Genomic DNA, 18613 nt, shown 5'->3' with positions numbered 1-18613 from the left:
TGTTTTGTTGATAGGAAAACTTTATTGTATAACGTGGTTGTCCGATTAAGCTTCATGCATATGGCTTTACTAGTTCCTTCATACTCATGCAGTCCCACAAACCAGATATTGAAAAACAAAATAAAGAAAAAATAGCAGACGATCAAAACAGAAATATTTATTTTATTTTTAGGAAAAAAAAGTTCAATACAAAATGAGTGGATGATCATACAAAAGAGAGTTAATGGGGTCGGGTTCGCTATTCACCAAACCAAAAAAAAAAATGCAAACCCCAATACCCCAGTCCCACCACAAGAAGAAGAAGATTGTCAAATGAAACAGTAAATAATCGAAGTAAAAAGTAGAATATGTTACACTACCATGAAGATGAGCGAATAAATGATCGATAAACACTGAAAAATGGAAATCGAAAGCTAAATCGTGAGGAAGTAAAGAGTGGACTAAAACGGTCAACAGATTGTTTGAGATTAGGGTGGATGATCGTGTTCGATGTTATCAATCACACTGATTTACAACCAAAACCCATTTCGATTTATGGTCCAATTAAAATAAACCCAAATTACACCATTGTTCATCCTATGTAAACGCGACCAATCCAAACTGTTCCACTTACTGCTCAAGTAATCCTCTAAACTCTTCAAAATTATTGCTCGACTGCCTCAAGTTCCTATTAACTCAAAAGGTTTACTTGATGTCGGTCAAAACAATTAAAATAAAACCCTGGTTAATCTATTTACAAAACCAAATGAAAAGAGCATTGTAAGTGGATTGGTAACTTTTGTTTTCGAATGACAATAATTAAATTTCCAGTGAATGGGTTCTATATGACCATAGTTGTATTTTATTTTTTCTCTTGCAGCTATAACATTTTTATTTTGAAGGAATAAAGGAACAAAAACTAAAAACTTTGTAGGAAATGGATGATATGAAAATCGTCATATGATTTCTAAGGAAATAGATGATATGAACACAAAGCTGAAATGGCTGAAACATTAATTATCTGGCTCACTTATATTGAATTTCATAAAGACATATAGACACAGTTTCAGCTTAAGATTAACATGACATTTACAAGAAGTAAAAAGGCTTTTGGGTTCAGGTCAATAGACACAAACGACTCGACATTGCAGTGCACTGAAGCTCCATGCAGTTGGTAACTCTTCAGCTTCTGAGGTCTTGGTGCATAATTCTTTCCAACTTACTCCGAGTGAGAAGTCCAGTAAATCAACCCACTGCAACAAACAGTATTTCAGAAAAACAGAAAATGGGCAGAAGTCAAACTTAACATTATAAGAAACTAAAAAAAAACGCAATCCTGGACATTCATGTGCTAGTGATGAAACCCCCCAAATGATTTCCCTTTTTTCCAGGAATAATGAAACAAATAACAAATTCAGGGCATCTATTGATTCAGCATCAGATTGCTAAACAGAAAACATCCCCGCTTAAGCAAACTATGTGTTTTTTTCTTTAATAATCAAAACAACCATTTCCATTGAGGGAAAAAATAAAAATAAATAAATAAAAGAAAGAAACCAATTTTTATAAGCAAACTTCGTTTAGGGAATGATTTAAGTAGATGATAGAACACTAATAAAAAGTAGCTACATGTTTGACGGCACAAATCCAATAAAAGACAAATAGGAAAAATAAGAATTAAAGATAATAAAAAACGAGGAAGGACCATTTACCTAACCAACACAAACACACACTGCAACACTCCTGCAACTCCGGTCCACACTGATGGCCCAGTTTTTACTACTGAATCTTGTATCAAGAGTCCCACTGATGCTGCTAATGAAACGAATGATACCACATAAGCGAAGAAGAGCCAAAGCTTTAACCTGTTGTCAAGGAAAATGATAGTACTGTTAATTACAGCAATCCACTAGCACCACATTGACACAAACATCAAATTCTCAATGTTATCCGAGGATTCATATATTTTCCATTTGCTTATTAGGTCCACAACTTGATATTTTCAGAGGGTTATTTTCATGATATTCCAAGTAGAAATTACCAAATAACTAGCATATCAATTCATCATGTCCCAACATGAACCAAAATTGCAGTCTAGTACGAAACTGAGGGGCATATCAAACAAGTAAAAATCAGAAAAATGAACTACAACTCACACCTTCAATAAGCAGATATCCAGAACATCTACTACTGCCCTGTCAGCACAGCAGGAAACTCTGTCTACTCGTTTTAAAACTAAGTGAAGTACAACAATTGAAGGGGCTTGAGACTGGTTGGAGAAGTTCCCTCATCCAGAGCTTCGATAGTTATAGAATATTAAAATCACTTCTGATCACTTTCCCATCGCTATGGTGATGAACAAATTTTCTTGGGGACCAATGCCACTTCGTTTTGAAAATGTGGTTGAGTGATAAAAGCTTCATGAAATTCTTTGATTGTGAATGGAAGAAATTAAATCTTCAAGGCTGGTCAGGTTGTGTTTCTGCAGAAGTTGAAGAGGATAAAACCATTGGTGAAAAGCTGGAATAAGAAGAAATTTGGCATTATTGGCATCCCAAAAGTGGAAATTCTCGAAGCCCATAGGGGGTGTTTGGCCCAATGAGTCGGGGGAGTGTGGAGGTGTGAATTCTACTACTTGATTGGCCAAGAAGTTTGTGACCCCACGACTAAAAAGAATCAATTTTATGCCTTATTAACTCCTTACACTACGGATCCAAAAGTTCACAACTCCTTGGAGTTCTTGCCCCATACACTCCATTAGTTCTTTGGATGCTGCTGAGCAAAAAAAGTGGGCTCTCTGACCATGAGGTTAGAGAAAAAGCTACTCATTTTTTTGGAAGTGGTCACCGACTTAGTACTACTCTCGCCTAAGCACACTTAATTGCAGAGTTCTGATGAGATCCGATACATTAGTGCTGATCACACCAGAGAAGGAGCTACTCTTAAAGTTCTTCCATAATTATGCTAAAGCTAGAAGAAAGAAGAGCCTTGTAAGAGAAATCCAAAAGGATTTAGGAGAAAGTATTTTGAATGAGAATTAGATTGTAAACGAGTTTGTTTTTCTTTACGAATTTATGCACAGACTAGTGGCAACCTGTTATTCCCCCAACATTGAGTGGCAACCCATTGATACTCCTAGTAAGGCAATGTTGGAAGAACCATTTTCTGAGAAAGAGAACAAAGGAGTTCTTAATGACTTAAGCTCCAATAGAGCTCCTCATCAAGATGGTTATACTGGAGAATTTCTGAAAAAGGTTTGGAACATCGTTTAAGGTGATATTCTTAAAGTGTTCCATGACTTTTTCAAAAGTAGCATTGTGAAATGTTGCACCAACAAAACCTATATTTGTCTTTGTTCTTAGGAAAGCTCGTGTCTCTAAAGTAATTGACCAAGTGATTTGACTTGTTTTTATTTTGAAATGTTGCACCAACAAAAACTATATTCGTCTTGTTCTTAAGAAAGCTCGTGTCTCTAAAGAGTAATTGACTTCAGATCTATCAATTTGATCACTCTTCTGCATAAGCTTATTGTTAAAAAAATGCTTGCTAAGAGACTTTAAAAAATGCTTCATCAAACTATCAACTGCAACCAATCAGCTTTTATCTTGGGTAGGCAAATTCTTGACCCAATTTTGATTGCTAATGATCTCATCGATGACTTTGTTTGTTAGCAAGGAAGGGTGGGTGCTCAAGCTCGATTTTGAGAAGGCCTATGGCATGGACTGGAAATTTCTCCTTGAGGTGCTTCACCGTAAAGGGTTTCGAGCTTGGTGTTTTGGTCGAATCAAGGCTTGCATCACCAATACATCTTTCTCTATTTTAATTAATGGTAGACTACGGGGCAAAATCAAAGCTTCTAGAGGACTAAGGCAAAGTGATTCAATTGCTCCTTTTGTTTTGTTGCTGATGTTCTTAGTACACTGATTGATGAGGGTGTGACGGAATACTTTTTGAAGGGTTTGTCTCTCAGAGGTGGAGGGGTTCGTATGTCACATTGATGACACTTTATACTTTTCTCTGACCATGATTTCCCTATGCTTGAGAATATGAAAAACAGGATTATTCGTTTTAGGTGTTGTCAGGCTTAAAAATTAATCTCTCAAAACCTCTGTTGGTAGGTTTAAATATATGTAGTAATGAGGTTTCATCAATGGCAGAGGAGTGGGGTTGTGTTGTTGGTACTTAGTGATGCCCCTTGGTAAGTGGGCATATTTGGTTTAAGATTTAATAGATATCTAGAAATTAATAATACTTAAGAATAGATTGCCAAAGAATCAAAGATAACTATGTTTGGTTATGCATGGGAATGGAAATTAAGAATGTCTAAAATAAATTGCCTGAAAATAAAAAAATAAATGTATTTAAGGTTTTTATGAAATTATAAATTATAAAATTAATCAAACTTTAACTTCAATAAGTAGTTTTAAATAATTTGTGTTTATTAAATCAAATTATTAAAACAGTTTTAAGCAATTATATTCTAATTTAATTTACCCACTCACTCTCCAATTCTTGCTTACTATTATTTTTTATTTCCAAGTTAATTACTATCAAACTCTCAAAACTAACTTCCATGAAATCTATGTCGTCGTCGTCTGTCATGTCTACAATTTGGGTTGAAACCATAAAACCAAACAGCACTATGGACTTGGCCTTTCCCTTTTAACTCCACAACCCCCGTCAATCAATTTGCCATTCTATGTCTCTCTCAGCTATTCTGTTAATATCAATTTGGTCATGTCATACATTGAAGATATGGATGGACCCAAGTTGGTTTGCCGACTTCCCTTTTCCATGATAAATCAAAACCCACATTTGGCCAACTTTCCATTTTTCCTTAGTAAAAGAATATACGCCTATCATGCCGTGATTTTAGTCGATGCAGTGACAAACAAAAATAGGAAGGGTTTCAGAATTTGGGAATTTTGGTGAGCCAAATAGGAAAGGATTTTTGAAGTATATACAATCCATGTTTTCTTTTTAAAATCAAATTACCCATCTAGAATCCTTTCTAGACCGACCCAAATCTCCCAAAACCAAAGGAAAATCAAGTATCATGAGATTTTCTTCCAAATTTATTCTCAATGGACTCAAATCTCCCAACATAAAAATAAATCAAAACCATGATAATATCAGAAGATTTTTAAATTTGTTTTTAACTGACCAACATCTCCCAAAAATACAAATACAAATAAAAATAAAAATCAAATCGTAGGGAAAAAAATCAAATCCATAAATCAATAGTATCATATATTCTTTCAAATACAACCCATAAAAATCCCCAACAAAATGAAAATTCGCAGCAGACTCTTTAGAATTCCTACAGACACCTAAAGAAAAGGCTTGTTTCAGGGGTATAAGTGATGAAACATTTTCCCATGTAAATAAACAAACTCTTCAACCAAACAGTGGTTACAAAGCCTCTAATGCCCAAGCAGCCCCCCCACAAACCTTCAGCCAAACAAGCCCTAAGAAGCTTACCCCCCTTTGGCAAACTGTTACTGACAAAAAAGAAAGGAAGTTGGATCGATGGAAGAGCCTGAGGAGGAGGTCGTGCGAGGGGTTTGATAGAGTTTTTGGACGGCTGAGAAGGGTGTGAAAAAAATGCTCAGGTGTGAAGAATATGGAGAGAACTGCTGAGGCTTTCTTGGAGAGAACTGCTCAACTCTCTCAAATGTGCTGAGATTTTTCTTATGCTCATGGTTATCTTTTATATTGTAGCTCGATCTTCTTTCCCTTGTAATTGTTTCAACTACCTTGGATATTTATGTGAAAGTAAATATATAAGCTATGGGTAGTATTGGAAAAGAAGTGAAGAAAAGACACACACAGATTTATTTAGAAACCCTAGATCAGGGAGAAAAACCACAATAGGAGAATTTTTATTCTTTTAATTTTTGTGATACACAGTACTCAATACAGGACAGGTATAAATAACCAAACAAAGAAAAACCCTAGACAGTAGATACTGAGAAAAAGACTAAAACGCCCTTAGGGCTAAAACACCATTTCAACACTCCCCTTAAGTTGGGGCATAAATATCAATGAGGCCCAACTTGCTAATACAAGTGTCAAACATCTGTCTAGGTAAGCTCTTAGTCAGAACATCCGTAATCTGTTGACTGGATGGAACATAGGGAACACAAATACTCCCATTGTCAAGTTTCTCTTTTATGAAATGTCGGTCAATCTCAACATGTTTGGTTTTGTCATGCTGAACAGGGTTATTGGCAATATTAATGGCAGCCTTGTTGTCACAGTAGAGTCTCATCGGGTCATGACTCTCTTGATGAAGATCTACTAATACCTTCTTCAATCAAATTTCCTCACAGATACCTAAGCACATAGCTCTGTATTCAGCTTCGGCACTACTTCTAGCCATGACACCCTGTTTCTTACTCCTCCATGTAACGAGGTTTCCCCACACTAAAGTACAATACCCCGAGGTTGACTTCCAGTCAGTAGAAAAACCGGCCCAGTCCGAGTCAGTGTAGGCTTCTATACATCTTCTATCATTTTTCCTTAACATCAAGCCCTTCCCAGGTGTTGACTTTAGATATCTCATAATCCGGTTAACAACTTCCATGTGTCTCTCATACGGGGCTTGCATAAACTGGCTTACCAAACTCACCGCATATGGAATATCAGGTCTGGTATGCGAGAGATATATCAGCTTCCCTACAAGACGTTGATATCTCTCCTTGTTCACTGGTACGTCGTCTACTAAGTTTACCAGACTTTTGTTGACCTCAACTGGAGTATCTGCAGGTTTACATCCAGTCATCCCAGTCTCTTGTAGAAGGTCTAACATATATTTTCTCTAAGACACTGAGATCCCTTCCTTTGACCTTGCTACCTCCATGCCTAGGAAGTACCTTAAGGAACTAAGATCTTTAATTTCAAACTCCTCTGCCATTTTCTATTTCAGCTTGTCAATTTCTACAAAATCATTCCCTGACAGAATAATATCGTCAACGTATACGATTAACACAACTACTTTTCCTGATGCTGACTTCTTAGTGAACAGGGTGTGATCTAAGTGACCTTGAATGTACCCCTGGGTTTTGACAAAGGTAGTAAATCTATCGAACCAGACTCTAGGGGACTGTTTCAGACCATACAAAGACTTCTTTAGCTTGCACACCTGACTCCCAAACTGTGCTTCAAACCCTGGAGGAGGGGTCATATAAACCTCTTCTTCCAACTCACCATTTAGAAACGCATTCTTTACATCTAACTAATATAGAGGCCAGTCTAGGTTTACAGCAATAGAGAGAAGAACCGGAATAGTGTTGAGTTTTGCCACTGGCGAGAAAGTTTCTGAGTAGTCCACCCCATATGTTTGAGTGAACCCTTTCGCGACTAATCTGGCCTTATATCTGTCGAGAGTCCCATCAGATTTGTACTTGACTGTGAACACCCATTTGCACCCGACGGTTTTGTGACCTTTAGGAAGAACAACTAGATCCCATGTTTTATTGGTTTTGAGTGCCCACATTTTTTCCATTACTGCAGCTCGCCATTCAGGAATTTCCAGAGCCTTGTACACATTTCCCGGGATAGTCACAGTGTCCAAGCTAGTGGTAAAAGCCTTGAATCTTGTTGACAAGCTACTGTAAGATAAAAAGCTTTTCATAGAGTACTTGATGCAGGACCTTGTTCCCTTTCGCTGGGCAATTGGTAAGTCTAGGGTGGCATCAATTTCACTAGTCTTGTTACCTTTTTCCTCTGTATTCATCTGCTGCATTTTTTCAGTCTCCTGAACATCATCTGGAGGAAATTCATTGTTCTCATCCTCCCTAATTTTGTCAAGAGATGCTACATCATCAGTGTTCACTGTACTACTTTCAACAGAGTTATTATTATCAAGAATATGGTTACCATGAGTTGTCTCTGGTTCCGACTCTTGAACACTTTCCCGTGGAGCAACAGGGGAAACTATTTCCTTTCATAGATTCTTCCGATAGTAGGTTATCCAAGGAACTTGTTTTGTAGGAAGGACAGGATTGTCCGGAATGGGAGGGCCAGGATTAGTGTCAGGAATTGGTTCAAGAAACAAGTCTACAGGAATGGAATAGGTGGATGACGTGTTAGTCTCTTCACTCGAAGTCTCCCCCTGAAGAGGACTAACAAGAAAAAAAAGGTTTGTCTTCTTGAAAGGTAGCATCCATGGTGACAAAGTACTTTCGAGAAGATGGTTGATAACATTTATAGCCCCGTTGATGGAGCGGATACCCAACAAAGACACATTTTTGAGCCCTAGGAGCGAATTTACTATGGGAACTATGATTATGAACAAACACCGTACATCCAAACACCCGAAGAGGAAAATCTGGGAAAAGTCGGGTAGAAGAGAAGAATTCTTTGAAATGGGCTAAGGAGTTTGGAACATGAGGACACGGGAAGGCATTCGATTAATGAGATGGGTTGCAGTGAGTACAGCATCGCCCCATAGGTGCGAGGGTATGGATGCAAGAATCATGAGAGCCCGAGCAACCTCAATAAAGTGACGGTTTTTCCGTTCGGCCACCCCATTTTGTTGTGGGGTATAGGCATAGGAGTTCTGGTGGATGATACCTTTAGAATTTAAAAACTCACGAAAGGACTGATTAACAAACTCACGGCCATTGCCACTCCAAAGGATAGCAATTTTGGTATTGAACTGGGTTTCGACCGTGGTGTAGAATTGCTGAAAGACTGGAGTCACTTCAGATTTATCCGTAAGAAGCAACACCCATGTAAGACGCGTGTGATCATCTATGAAGGTGACAAACCACCATTTACCCGACACGGTTGTGATATTTGATGGGCCCCACACATCACTATGTATCAGGTGGAAAGGTTGGGACGGTTTATAAGGCTAGGAAGTAAAAGACACCCGAGGTTGTTTTGCATGAATACAAACATCGCAAGATAAAGATGAAATATTAACATTACGAAATAAATGGGGAAATAAATACTTCATATAATGAAAATTCGGATGTCCAAGATGAAAATGCCATAACAGGAAATCAGTTTCAGAAATAGTAAGGGAAGAGAGTAAACAAGTGCTAGATAAACTCCTAGATGAAGCATCCTCCGAGAGGAAGTAAAGCCCCTACTGTGCCGGGCAGTGCCAATCGTCTTCCCCGAGCTCAGGTCCAGAAACAAAACATTATCCGGTGAGAAAACGACATTACAATTCAGGTCTCTGGTTATTTTACTGACAGATAGCAGATTATAAGATATCTTCGGCACATGCAGGACATTCTGTAAAATCAACCCTTGAATAGGAGATAAGTGATCTTTCCCAGCAACGGAAGCAAAGGACCCATCTGCAATTCGTATTCTCTCGTTTCCCGCACTTGGATCATACGAGAGGAATTGATCAAATGATCCAGTTAGGTGGTTTGTTGCTCCTGAGTCAAGGATCCACGATTCATCCCCTTTGACCAAGAAGCTAAAGGACTGAGAAGTACCTGATTGAGCAACATTGCTGGTTCCAACCATGCTGGACTCTACCTGGTTGGTGGCTGATGATGTACCATCCCCTGTTTCACTGACAAAGGCCCGACCGGTTTTTGATTTATCATTCGCAGACCGTCGCTTGCCATTCGGTGGGCGACTGTGTAACTTCCAGCATTGATCTTTGGTGTGCCATGGTTTCTTACAGTGCTCACAGATGGGTGGGGATTTTCCGTTTTGTTTGTCGCTCTCTGGTCCCGAAGATTTGGTTCCAAACGCAGCAGAATCTAAGTGGTTGTTGCTAGAGCCATTCATAGCTCTAGTTATGTCCTCTTCTAATCTGACCTCTAAGCATACTTCCATTAGAGACAGTATTGGTCTCTGTCCCAAAATCCGACTTCGGACACCATCAAATTTAGAGTTTAAGCCAGCTAGAAAATCATACACCCGATCTGCCTCCTCAATCTTTGAGTACTGAACTCCGTCAACAGGACAATTCCACACGACCTCGCGGCACAAGTCCATTTCTTGCCATAACAGGGACAATCTATTGAAATAAGACGTTACGTCAAGAGTCCCTTGTTTGCACTCATGAATATGTTTCCTCAAGGTATAAAGACGTGAGGCATTTTGCCTCTGTGAATAGAGCTTCTGGACAGCTTCCCAAATATCCCAAGCGGAGGCTGAGTACAGAAGTGGCTTTCCGATTTGGGGTTTCATGCTGTTTATCAGAATTGAGCAAAAGAGAGAGTCCTCTCCTTTCCATATACGTTCCTGGGGATCACCGGGGTTTGGTTTTGGTATTTCTCCAGTTAGATACCCAAACTTGTGACGTCCCTCAAGGACCATTCTTACCGATTGAGAATCCAGAAAAGTAATTCTCACCGTTAAGTTTCTCACTATAGACATTCCTGCAGAGTTCCCCACAAAACTAGACATAATTTGCAACAGGTAAGTTAGAGTAAGCATTTACCGGTGTTTCTGAGCATAAAGAGAAGTCTGAATGTGGATGAAAACCAGTTGTAGGATTTGTCGTGGATCTAAGGGCCGATATTTGTTGTTGTAAGTTGGCCAACTGCTTTCAAACCAACGGTTCCACTAGAATATGCCATAGGTTGGTTTTGCCCATAAATCCCTGGAAAAGTACTTCATTTTGGCTCGAGGACGGACCAAAAGAAGGGCTGGGAATTGACTAACCATACTAGTTCGGCTAGATCGGATTCGGTTGAACCGGTTGGTTCAGCTGGGCCGGCTGGACCGGCTAAGTAACTTAGGTCTCCACGAGCGATCTAGAACATACGCTAGGGCTAGCTGCTGACTTGAAAACGGAGGCTAGAGATCGCCTGTATACCGCCATGCACAGGCGGTGGTGTCGGCCTGAGCAAAATATCCGAGGGTGAAGGGTTTCCATGCATCGGGGGTTCTAGGCAAGATCTGGTGGGTGCCGATAGGGTCCTGAGGAGTTTTGTTGGAGGTTGGATCTGGTCTGGCAGATGGACGCGACGTACGTTCGTGAGGCAGATGGGTTTGAAGTAGAAAATCCATAAGGTTGTCAAATTCCAGATGGGTCACTCGAATCTGAGGCAGAAAATCCAGATGAGCTTGGATCTGTGTGGCCGATCTGGTCTGAGAGTTCCGATGGTCGGGTCTGCAACGGTAGTCGACTGGTTATAAATTGGAGGATCAGGTCGGGTCTGGCTGGAGGTTGGATCAGATATATGAGATTTTAGGAGTTGAGGCATAGCGGCGTGAAAATAATGCTCACGGGCTTCTCTATGTTCAAGGCAACTTCAGCGTTCATGGATCCCTTTGTTCCAATGGAGGTTTCTGTTGGAGTCTCTGGTTTGTTCTCATCAATGACGGCCAGGGCTTCGTCGCCATGCTCTGATACCATATTGGAAAAGAAGACAAGAAAAGAAACACAGATTTACGTGAAAATCCTAGATCAGGGAGAAAAACCACAATAGGAGAATTTTTATTCTTTTATTTTTCCTGATACACAGTACTCAATACAGGACAGGTATAAATAACCAAACAGAGAGAAACCCTAGACAGTAGATATTGAGAAAAAGACTAAAACGCCCTTAGGGCTAAAACACCATTTCAACAGGTAGTTTGCCCTGTTCTCTTGAAATTGTTTGCTTGTTGGGTTTACTGTGTGCAAGTGAGGAGAAACCTAACATTACGTTGGCTAAATCGGTTATCTAAGAAGCACAGATACAAATACAAGATACGAATAAAACACGATACCGACAAGGACAAGTTTATTAAAACATACATTTTTTAAAATATATATCATTTTTAAACCAAAGTTCATTCATTTCTATGCTTAAGAAATTAGTTTGATGTATTTCGCTCTCAAATTTTATTATTTTTGTCAAAGTGTTTGACACATGTCTACAAAATGGTCCTATTTTGAATTTGTACAACTAGTGTCTAACACATGTATTGCACTAACAAGTGTCTAATACGTGTCCAACAAGCATCAAAGTGTCCAAGTGTCTGAAAAGTATCGGATATGGACACGCTAGCCAAACTAAAGTGGTCATGCTTCTTAGTTGGTTATTGCAAGCATCTCCTTATACTACTACTTGATTTTCTCTTGCCCTACTCGTGTGCTTGATACGTTGAAGAAGTTGGTTAGGAATTTCTTTTGGAAAGGTAGCAAGGAGCTCAGTGTTGTCAATCTTGTTAGGTGGGAGACTATTTCCCTTACAACTAATATGGAGGGTTGGGCATCAGTGACTTTGCCACTAAAAATTGTGCTCTTATAGCTAAATGAGGTTAGAGATTTCTTACTGAGAATGATGCTATATGGAGGTCAGTGAATGCTTATAAATACAAGTGGAATAGAGTTATTGGTGAACTTTTATGAAAGGATCTCATTTGTTTAAAGGCCTTTGACCCTGGATCATGAGAAACATCCTCACTTCAGAGGAATGGTATAGAGTTAGAGCAGTTTGTGGAGAGTTCTGGAAGGACAAATGGTTGGGTTGACTCGCCCCTTTGTTTGGAATTTCCTAGGCTTTTCAGACTAAACTTGTGATTGTCAATGGTTCTTTGGTTTGTCAGTGCTGGTTTGATTCTCTTCATGCGTGGGATTTAAAGTTTAGAATCAATTCCAGTGATGTTGAATTTGAAGATTGGGTTGCTCTTTTGAACAAGTTCTAGATCTTTAGACTGAATAACAGGGAGGGCATGTTATGTGGTTGCTAGAAAATGATAGTTCAATGTGAAACAAAAAGCTTTGGGAAAACTAAAACCTAATTGTATTTGGAATTTCATCCTAAGAAAGTGACGTAGTAGGATAAGTTAGGGTATTATGGTCAAATCCTTGAGAGTAGTTTCCATGATTGATTATAGAATTAGGATTAATTTCCTTGGTTTATTAGTATTAGGATTACTTTCTTTGACTAATTAGGATTAGGATTAGTTTCTTTAATTAATTAGAATTAGGATTAGTTTGCTTTCCAATTCTTTAAAAATAGAGAGATTGCCTTCTTGTATTGATAATTTTCAATTCATAATAAAAACTTTGATTTCGTTATTGGAGATTTCTCTTCTTTTAGCTCCTAGGCTACATCAATTTGGTATCAGAGCAGCCGTCTGGGCCAACGTTGACTGCCGCCGGTGGAAAACCAGGAAACTCTTGGCGACACCAATCACAATAGGAAGCTTCGTGAGTTGTGCTCGTTGTTGAACAGTCCACATCTATATAGGGGGAACCATCTAAATTTTAGAAAAGAAGATACCGAGATTTTTTTTCAAGATTTTGCAAAAATGGACTATTACCAATCAAGGAAGACAACAAAGAAAAAATGTAACAGTTGGTACAGGCAAGAAAGTCAAATTTTCTCCCAAAAACAATGTTGAAATTCTGATTCAAGTGATTCAGAAGAAGAATTCCAACATAATAATTTTGCCCGTGCTCAATTTTCTTAAAGAACCTATCATTCCACATTTGAAATTTAATTATAGTGATTCTAGCGATTCCGATGAAGATTCAATTGCAGTTTGGAACGAAATAACAAGACGACATTATCAACAAAGAACCCGACAATCAAATCAAGCCGGTTTCTCGAGAAATCAACGTAAGAATTAGGAGTTAGATGATTCAGAAAATTATTCAGAGTGTGAAAGAAATTATTATCACCAACATCAAAGAACACCCATGAATCATTCCAACACAAATTTGGAGGTCGAAACATTTTCAAGAAAACATAAATATTCAAATAAATACGTCTATCAAGAGGACTTTTGAAAGAGTGAATGAAATTCGGGTTTTGGAAAAAATTCAAGAAATGCATAATTATAATCTTCAAGATTTTTCAAGAAACCATCAAGAATCATATTTAGTCACTCAAGAAGAACAAGAACTCATCCTAATGGGTTGTGAAATTGTGCAAAAAATGAACAAAGTAGAAGAAAAGAAAAAATCAATTAAAGATGAGATGAATAAGAAAGGTAGAAAGATCAAAGAGGAAATTGCATTGGAAGAAGAAAAAAACGATGGGACTAACACAGAGGTTGCTCACTTCGAACCGGATGATGAAGAACTATTAATCGATGAAATCAATGAAGAAGGTGTTGAAGAAGATGAAACCACTATAAAGAATGTGTCCATTTGGTCAGATCAATTAACTGAGCCACACAACCAACCACAGTTACCTTTACCGTAAGAGAAAAGAACAGAAATTAGCCTTGACCACCAAGAAAAACAACAAGAGAATCAACAACACCTATTATATGCAAAAAAAATGTCCAAGATTTATCAAGAATTGTTCAAGAACAACCAAGATCAAGGTTATATCAAAGGAAATACTAGGAGGATATGAATCCTTTAAGTGTGGAAGAAAATAATACTCATGGGCAACCTAATTCGAAGAAAATTGAAAATCTTTTTCCTCAATTCCTTGAGGAGTCTGCATATATTTTAACAAAAAAGGAGTTTTTGAACAACTTAATTCTTGGATTCATTGATGATAGTATGGATGGAAATAATTTTCTCTTTCAAAAATAAAATATTTGATATATTGGCGTGGCTCGTGAAAAATGGTTGTTATTGGTGTCTGGTGTTCAAAGATGTGTACGTTCGAGTGGCTTATCTTCATTTTCGTTTTAAAACTCGATGATGAGTTTTTTTTGGAGGGATAGAATGATGTAGTAGGATTAGGATAAGTTAGGGTATTATGGTCAAATCCTTGATTGATTAGGATTGGGATTAGTTTCCATGATTGATTAGAATTAGAATTAGATTCCTTGGTTCACTAGGATTAGGATTAGTTTCTTTGACTAATTAGGATTAGGATTAGTTTCTTTGACTAATTAAGATTAGGATTAGTTTCTTTAATTAATTAGAATTAGGATTAGTTTACTTTCCAATTCTCTATAAATAAAGAGATTGTCTTCTTGTATTGGCAACTTTCAATTCATAATAAAAACTTTGATTTTATTATTGGAGATTTCTCTTCTTTTATCTCCTAGGCTACATCAGAAAGTTAAAGTTTTCTTGTGGGTCTTTTCTTTTGAAAGGATAAACACCTTTTGTAGAATCCAGAGTCCTTCGAAATTATGCACTCTCTTCTAATTGGCGTGTTCTTTGTAAAAAGGTGAGGAATCTTTGATGCACCTTTTTTCCTTGTCCCTTTGCTGCTAGTTGTTGGGGGAGACTATTTAGCTTGTCCAAAATGCAGGGATGTCCAGTTAGTTGAAGGTCCTCAATTGAACACTCAAGCGAAAATCCTTTGGTCCAATGGGATCTTCGCCCTCCTTTGGAGGTTGTGGTTTAAAAAAAAACTTCATAATCTTTCGTGATCAAAAAATTAACAGTAACCTTTTTGGAAATTGGTTACTCTTTTTGCTTCTGCTTGGTCCTCTACTTCTAGATTCTTTTGTATTTATAGCCTAACCCAAATTTATACCGATGGGGCTCCTTTTTTTGTAAGTTGTTCTAGGGNCTCCTTTTTTTGTAAGTTGTTCTAGGGGATACCTCATCCCTCCATCTTTTTGTATCTTTCTCTTTGATAATGAAAGTTATGTTTCTTAATTTTTTTTTTTTTTTAAAAAAAAACACTTTGATATGGCAGCTAATCGTTCATGGGTGGTAAACCATATGGACCAATCTATAATTTGAATGTCATTACCTTGCTCTGTTTTGATATTTTCTTAATTTGTCAATTGGTATGAGCATAATTAATCTCACCATTCATTGGTTAATTCTCGGACAAGTTTGGTAGCACATCCATTAATCAATAGGCCCTCAATATGGATTTGATTTCTACAATTACCACTTCAAGAGCTCCATTTTTAAGAGGGTGTTGATGGAGTTCCAAGAAGCCAGATTTCAGCTTGCAAGTCATTACTAATTTTATTCTCAAACAAATATCACAACTACTCAAGGTCTGGCGAAATGGTCTTCAATGCATCTTACCTTACCAAATTGCCTGATAATTTTAAAGCCCCTTTTGCAAATTATATTAGGAATTTCATGATCCCTATGGAAGTGAATCATCTTTGGTCTCTCTTCTACGGAAGTTTCAATCTCAATACCACATACACATTACAGTTCCCACTTTGGACTTTGTCCTCCTCAGTTTATTGTCTTAGCAAGAAGACCGAGGAATCTCATATGTTCCTTGTTCCTTTGCCTGTATCGACCGTTTTTATTTTTTGCTAGAATTTGTGTTATCAGTTCATCTCCCTAGACTAGAAGACCTATGTTTGGCAAAAAAATTTGTGGGCATGGCTTTTATAGGCAAGGAAAAGATTCTGTGCAGTTATTCTCTTTTTTGCCTTATATGAAGACAGACATGCCAAGGATTTGATAAGTCGGCTTTGCAAGATAACTTTAATATAGTATACGGCATACTACTATTACTGCCTCCTGGCAGTGATCAAACCGCCAAAAAAAAAATTATAATTCTAGCATTTTCATGATTCTAGTCCAATGAGGATCTACTTTTGTAGTTTAGTGAGTGAAGCTTCATCTTCCCCAGTCCCTAGATTGTTTTAATACAACCCCATTTGGTCTCTTGTCTCGCCGAATGCATCTTAATCCAGAGATAGCAAACCTATAAAATATGATGATTGAGAGGAATGATGCATACTAAAAAAATATTTTCCAAATTAATGAAAATTTTAGTTGCATATAAAAGCAAGATGAATAATGACTCGTATAGCTTAAATCTTGAGCATCACAACCTCTAACACACCACTTTCAATGGTTGTCAGACCTCTGCTAATGTTTTCCATCACTTGAACCATTCTATCAAGAAGTTGCGTTCTGTGTTTTAATTTCTAATAATCTCAGCACATGAATGCTATTTGTCTTCTTTCAATGCTCCCCTCACTAGACACGTACTTACACATCCTAAAAACTTCACTCTTATCCCTTAGTTCCTTCTCTTCGCTGCCCTCTTAATTGGAGCGATGTTGAAAACGGGTATAAAAGAATTGATTAATATGATGTCCAATCGATAATCAGTACAGTATAAATGGGGCTTGCAAGACAAAAAAAAATGTATAGAAGTCTCAGTGAAGAAATTGCATCTCCAAATTGATCTTACATCAAACACGGCCAACCTTGTGCTGCCTGTTTGATTTTTCACCTTATCTAAACTTGTAATGGACGAGTAACAAAGAATTCAATCGTTTGGTTGCACTGATTTCAAGTTCCTGATGAGTGCCCCAACCAAGCCCCAGAGTTAGCACCCAACTTCCATTGCAAACACGCAAGGTTTGAATCGAACTGTATTCCATGTTCTAAACTGAAAATTAAGAATTAAGACCCAGATGCAAGCTACGAGTTCATAAGATTCTAACACATTCAGGGAGAATAATCCTAGCAAGGTACTAAATCACATTCCACATAACCTTGTCGAGAAGAACTCTGTGACATTGCTTTCAATCGAAACGAATGCTTAGGCAGAGAGGGCCGCGACATGAATAGTGACAGATTTAAACAATAGAAGATGCAGAAAGCAACGACAAGAGAGAGAAAGAGAGATAGTTAAGTAGATCATAAACTTCACCTCCATTCGCCCTCCTCGTATGGAGAATAATCGATGTCTTCTTTGCGAACGCAATTGAACATCAGAGCCGCAAAAGAAGCAAAAATACCTGCAACCCCAATACCGGAGAACCGTCAAAAACCCTAAGCGCAAATTAAACATGGCGTGGACTCGCAAAAGAATAAAGAACCTGGGAGGTAGTGGATAAAGGAGACAGCAACAGAACTGCAGACAACGGCGTCAACCCAGAACCACCATCCGGCGCCGAACACAGCTCCGGCGACGCCTGGCCCGAAAATTGACCACAGCTCCGCCAAATCCATTTGGGGGTTCTTTCTTTTGCCTTCTCCTTACGCAAGTAGTCCGAAACGGGTCGATTTAGAGAGGCTAGTGTGATGTGAACTGAATGATCGCACACCTCACGGGCTCACACCAACGTTCAAACTCCCATCTACCTTCCCGTGAAGCTGTGTCTCATATTCGGGGAAATATATCATTGCCAAATGTTGGAAATTTTCTTTTTTGGATTAATTACAAGTTTCCTCAAATTTCAAACGTATATTTAAAAGATCTTTAATATTTACAATTTTGTGTTTTATAAACCATTAAACTTAAAAGACTATATATAAAAGATTTTCCAAAAATTTTTATTTTAAAAAAACTGGCTTTACAAAATTTTAAATTTCGTGTCTTTTCAGAGTGGCGTGAGATTTTAGGCTAGATATTTATTATAAATAAAATTTAAGACAAACATTTTAAGATTTCTATATAGTAATTATCAAATGAGAACTTCATAGAAAAAAGGGGGTTTTATCAAAATTGATGAAAATTACATGTATTGCAGGGTATCTTAGTGGTTTATTGTTCAATCCTTCACAATTTATTAATTTGTTATGGAAAAGTTTTAATGTTGTTATAAATTTGTTTCACCAAAATTCAAACTATAATTATTATGGATAAAATTTTAAATTTGAAGATAAAAATATTATCTCTTCTTCTAAAAAAATAAATTTATGATTCTCAAAAGTTCATTTTGACGTGATCCAACGTTTCATCAATAAATAACTATAATAACAATTTCTAAATTCTATTTTATTCGAAAAACTTTAATCTCTTTTGTCAAAAAAAAAATCATCTTTGGAACATTCTAGAAATGAAGTTTGGATCAAAGAAAAACCAAA

General features: G+C 37.6%; 1 protein-coding gene across 1 annotated transcript; it reads right to left on the bottom strand.

Moving 5' to 3' along the window:
- Positions 1-921: 921 nt before the first annotated feature.
- LOC120067175 (transmembrane protein 50A) lies at positions 922-17952 on the bottom strand. The gene is made up of 4 exons (XM_039018649.1): positions 17623-17952; positions 17454-17541; positions 1692-1844; positions 922-1232 (listed from the first exon to the last, which is right to left on the bottom strand). The coding sequence occupies exons 1-4, from the start codon at positions 17753-17755 to the stop codon at positions 1199-1201; spliced, it is 408 nt and encodes a 135-aa protein (XP_038874577.1). The 5' UTR covers positions 17756-17952; the 3' UTR covers positions 922-1198.
- Positions 17953-18613: the final 661 nt, after the last annotated feature.

The sequence above is a fragment of the Benincasa hispida genome, chromosome 12 (assembly GCF_009727055.1).
Source record: "Benincasa hispida cultivar B227 chromosome 12, ASM972705v1, whole genome shotgun sequence".
NCBI classification, from domain to species: domain Eukaryota; kingdom Viridiplantae; phylum Streptophyta; class Magnoliopsida; order Cucurbitales; family Cucurbitaceae; genus Benincasa; species Benincasa hispida.
The sequence above is the reverse complement of the archived record's forward strand: the minus strand, read 5'-3'. Positions and strand labels throughout refer to the sequence as shown.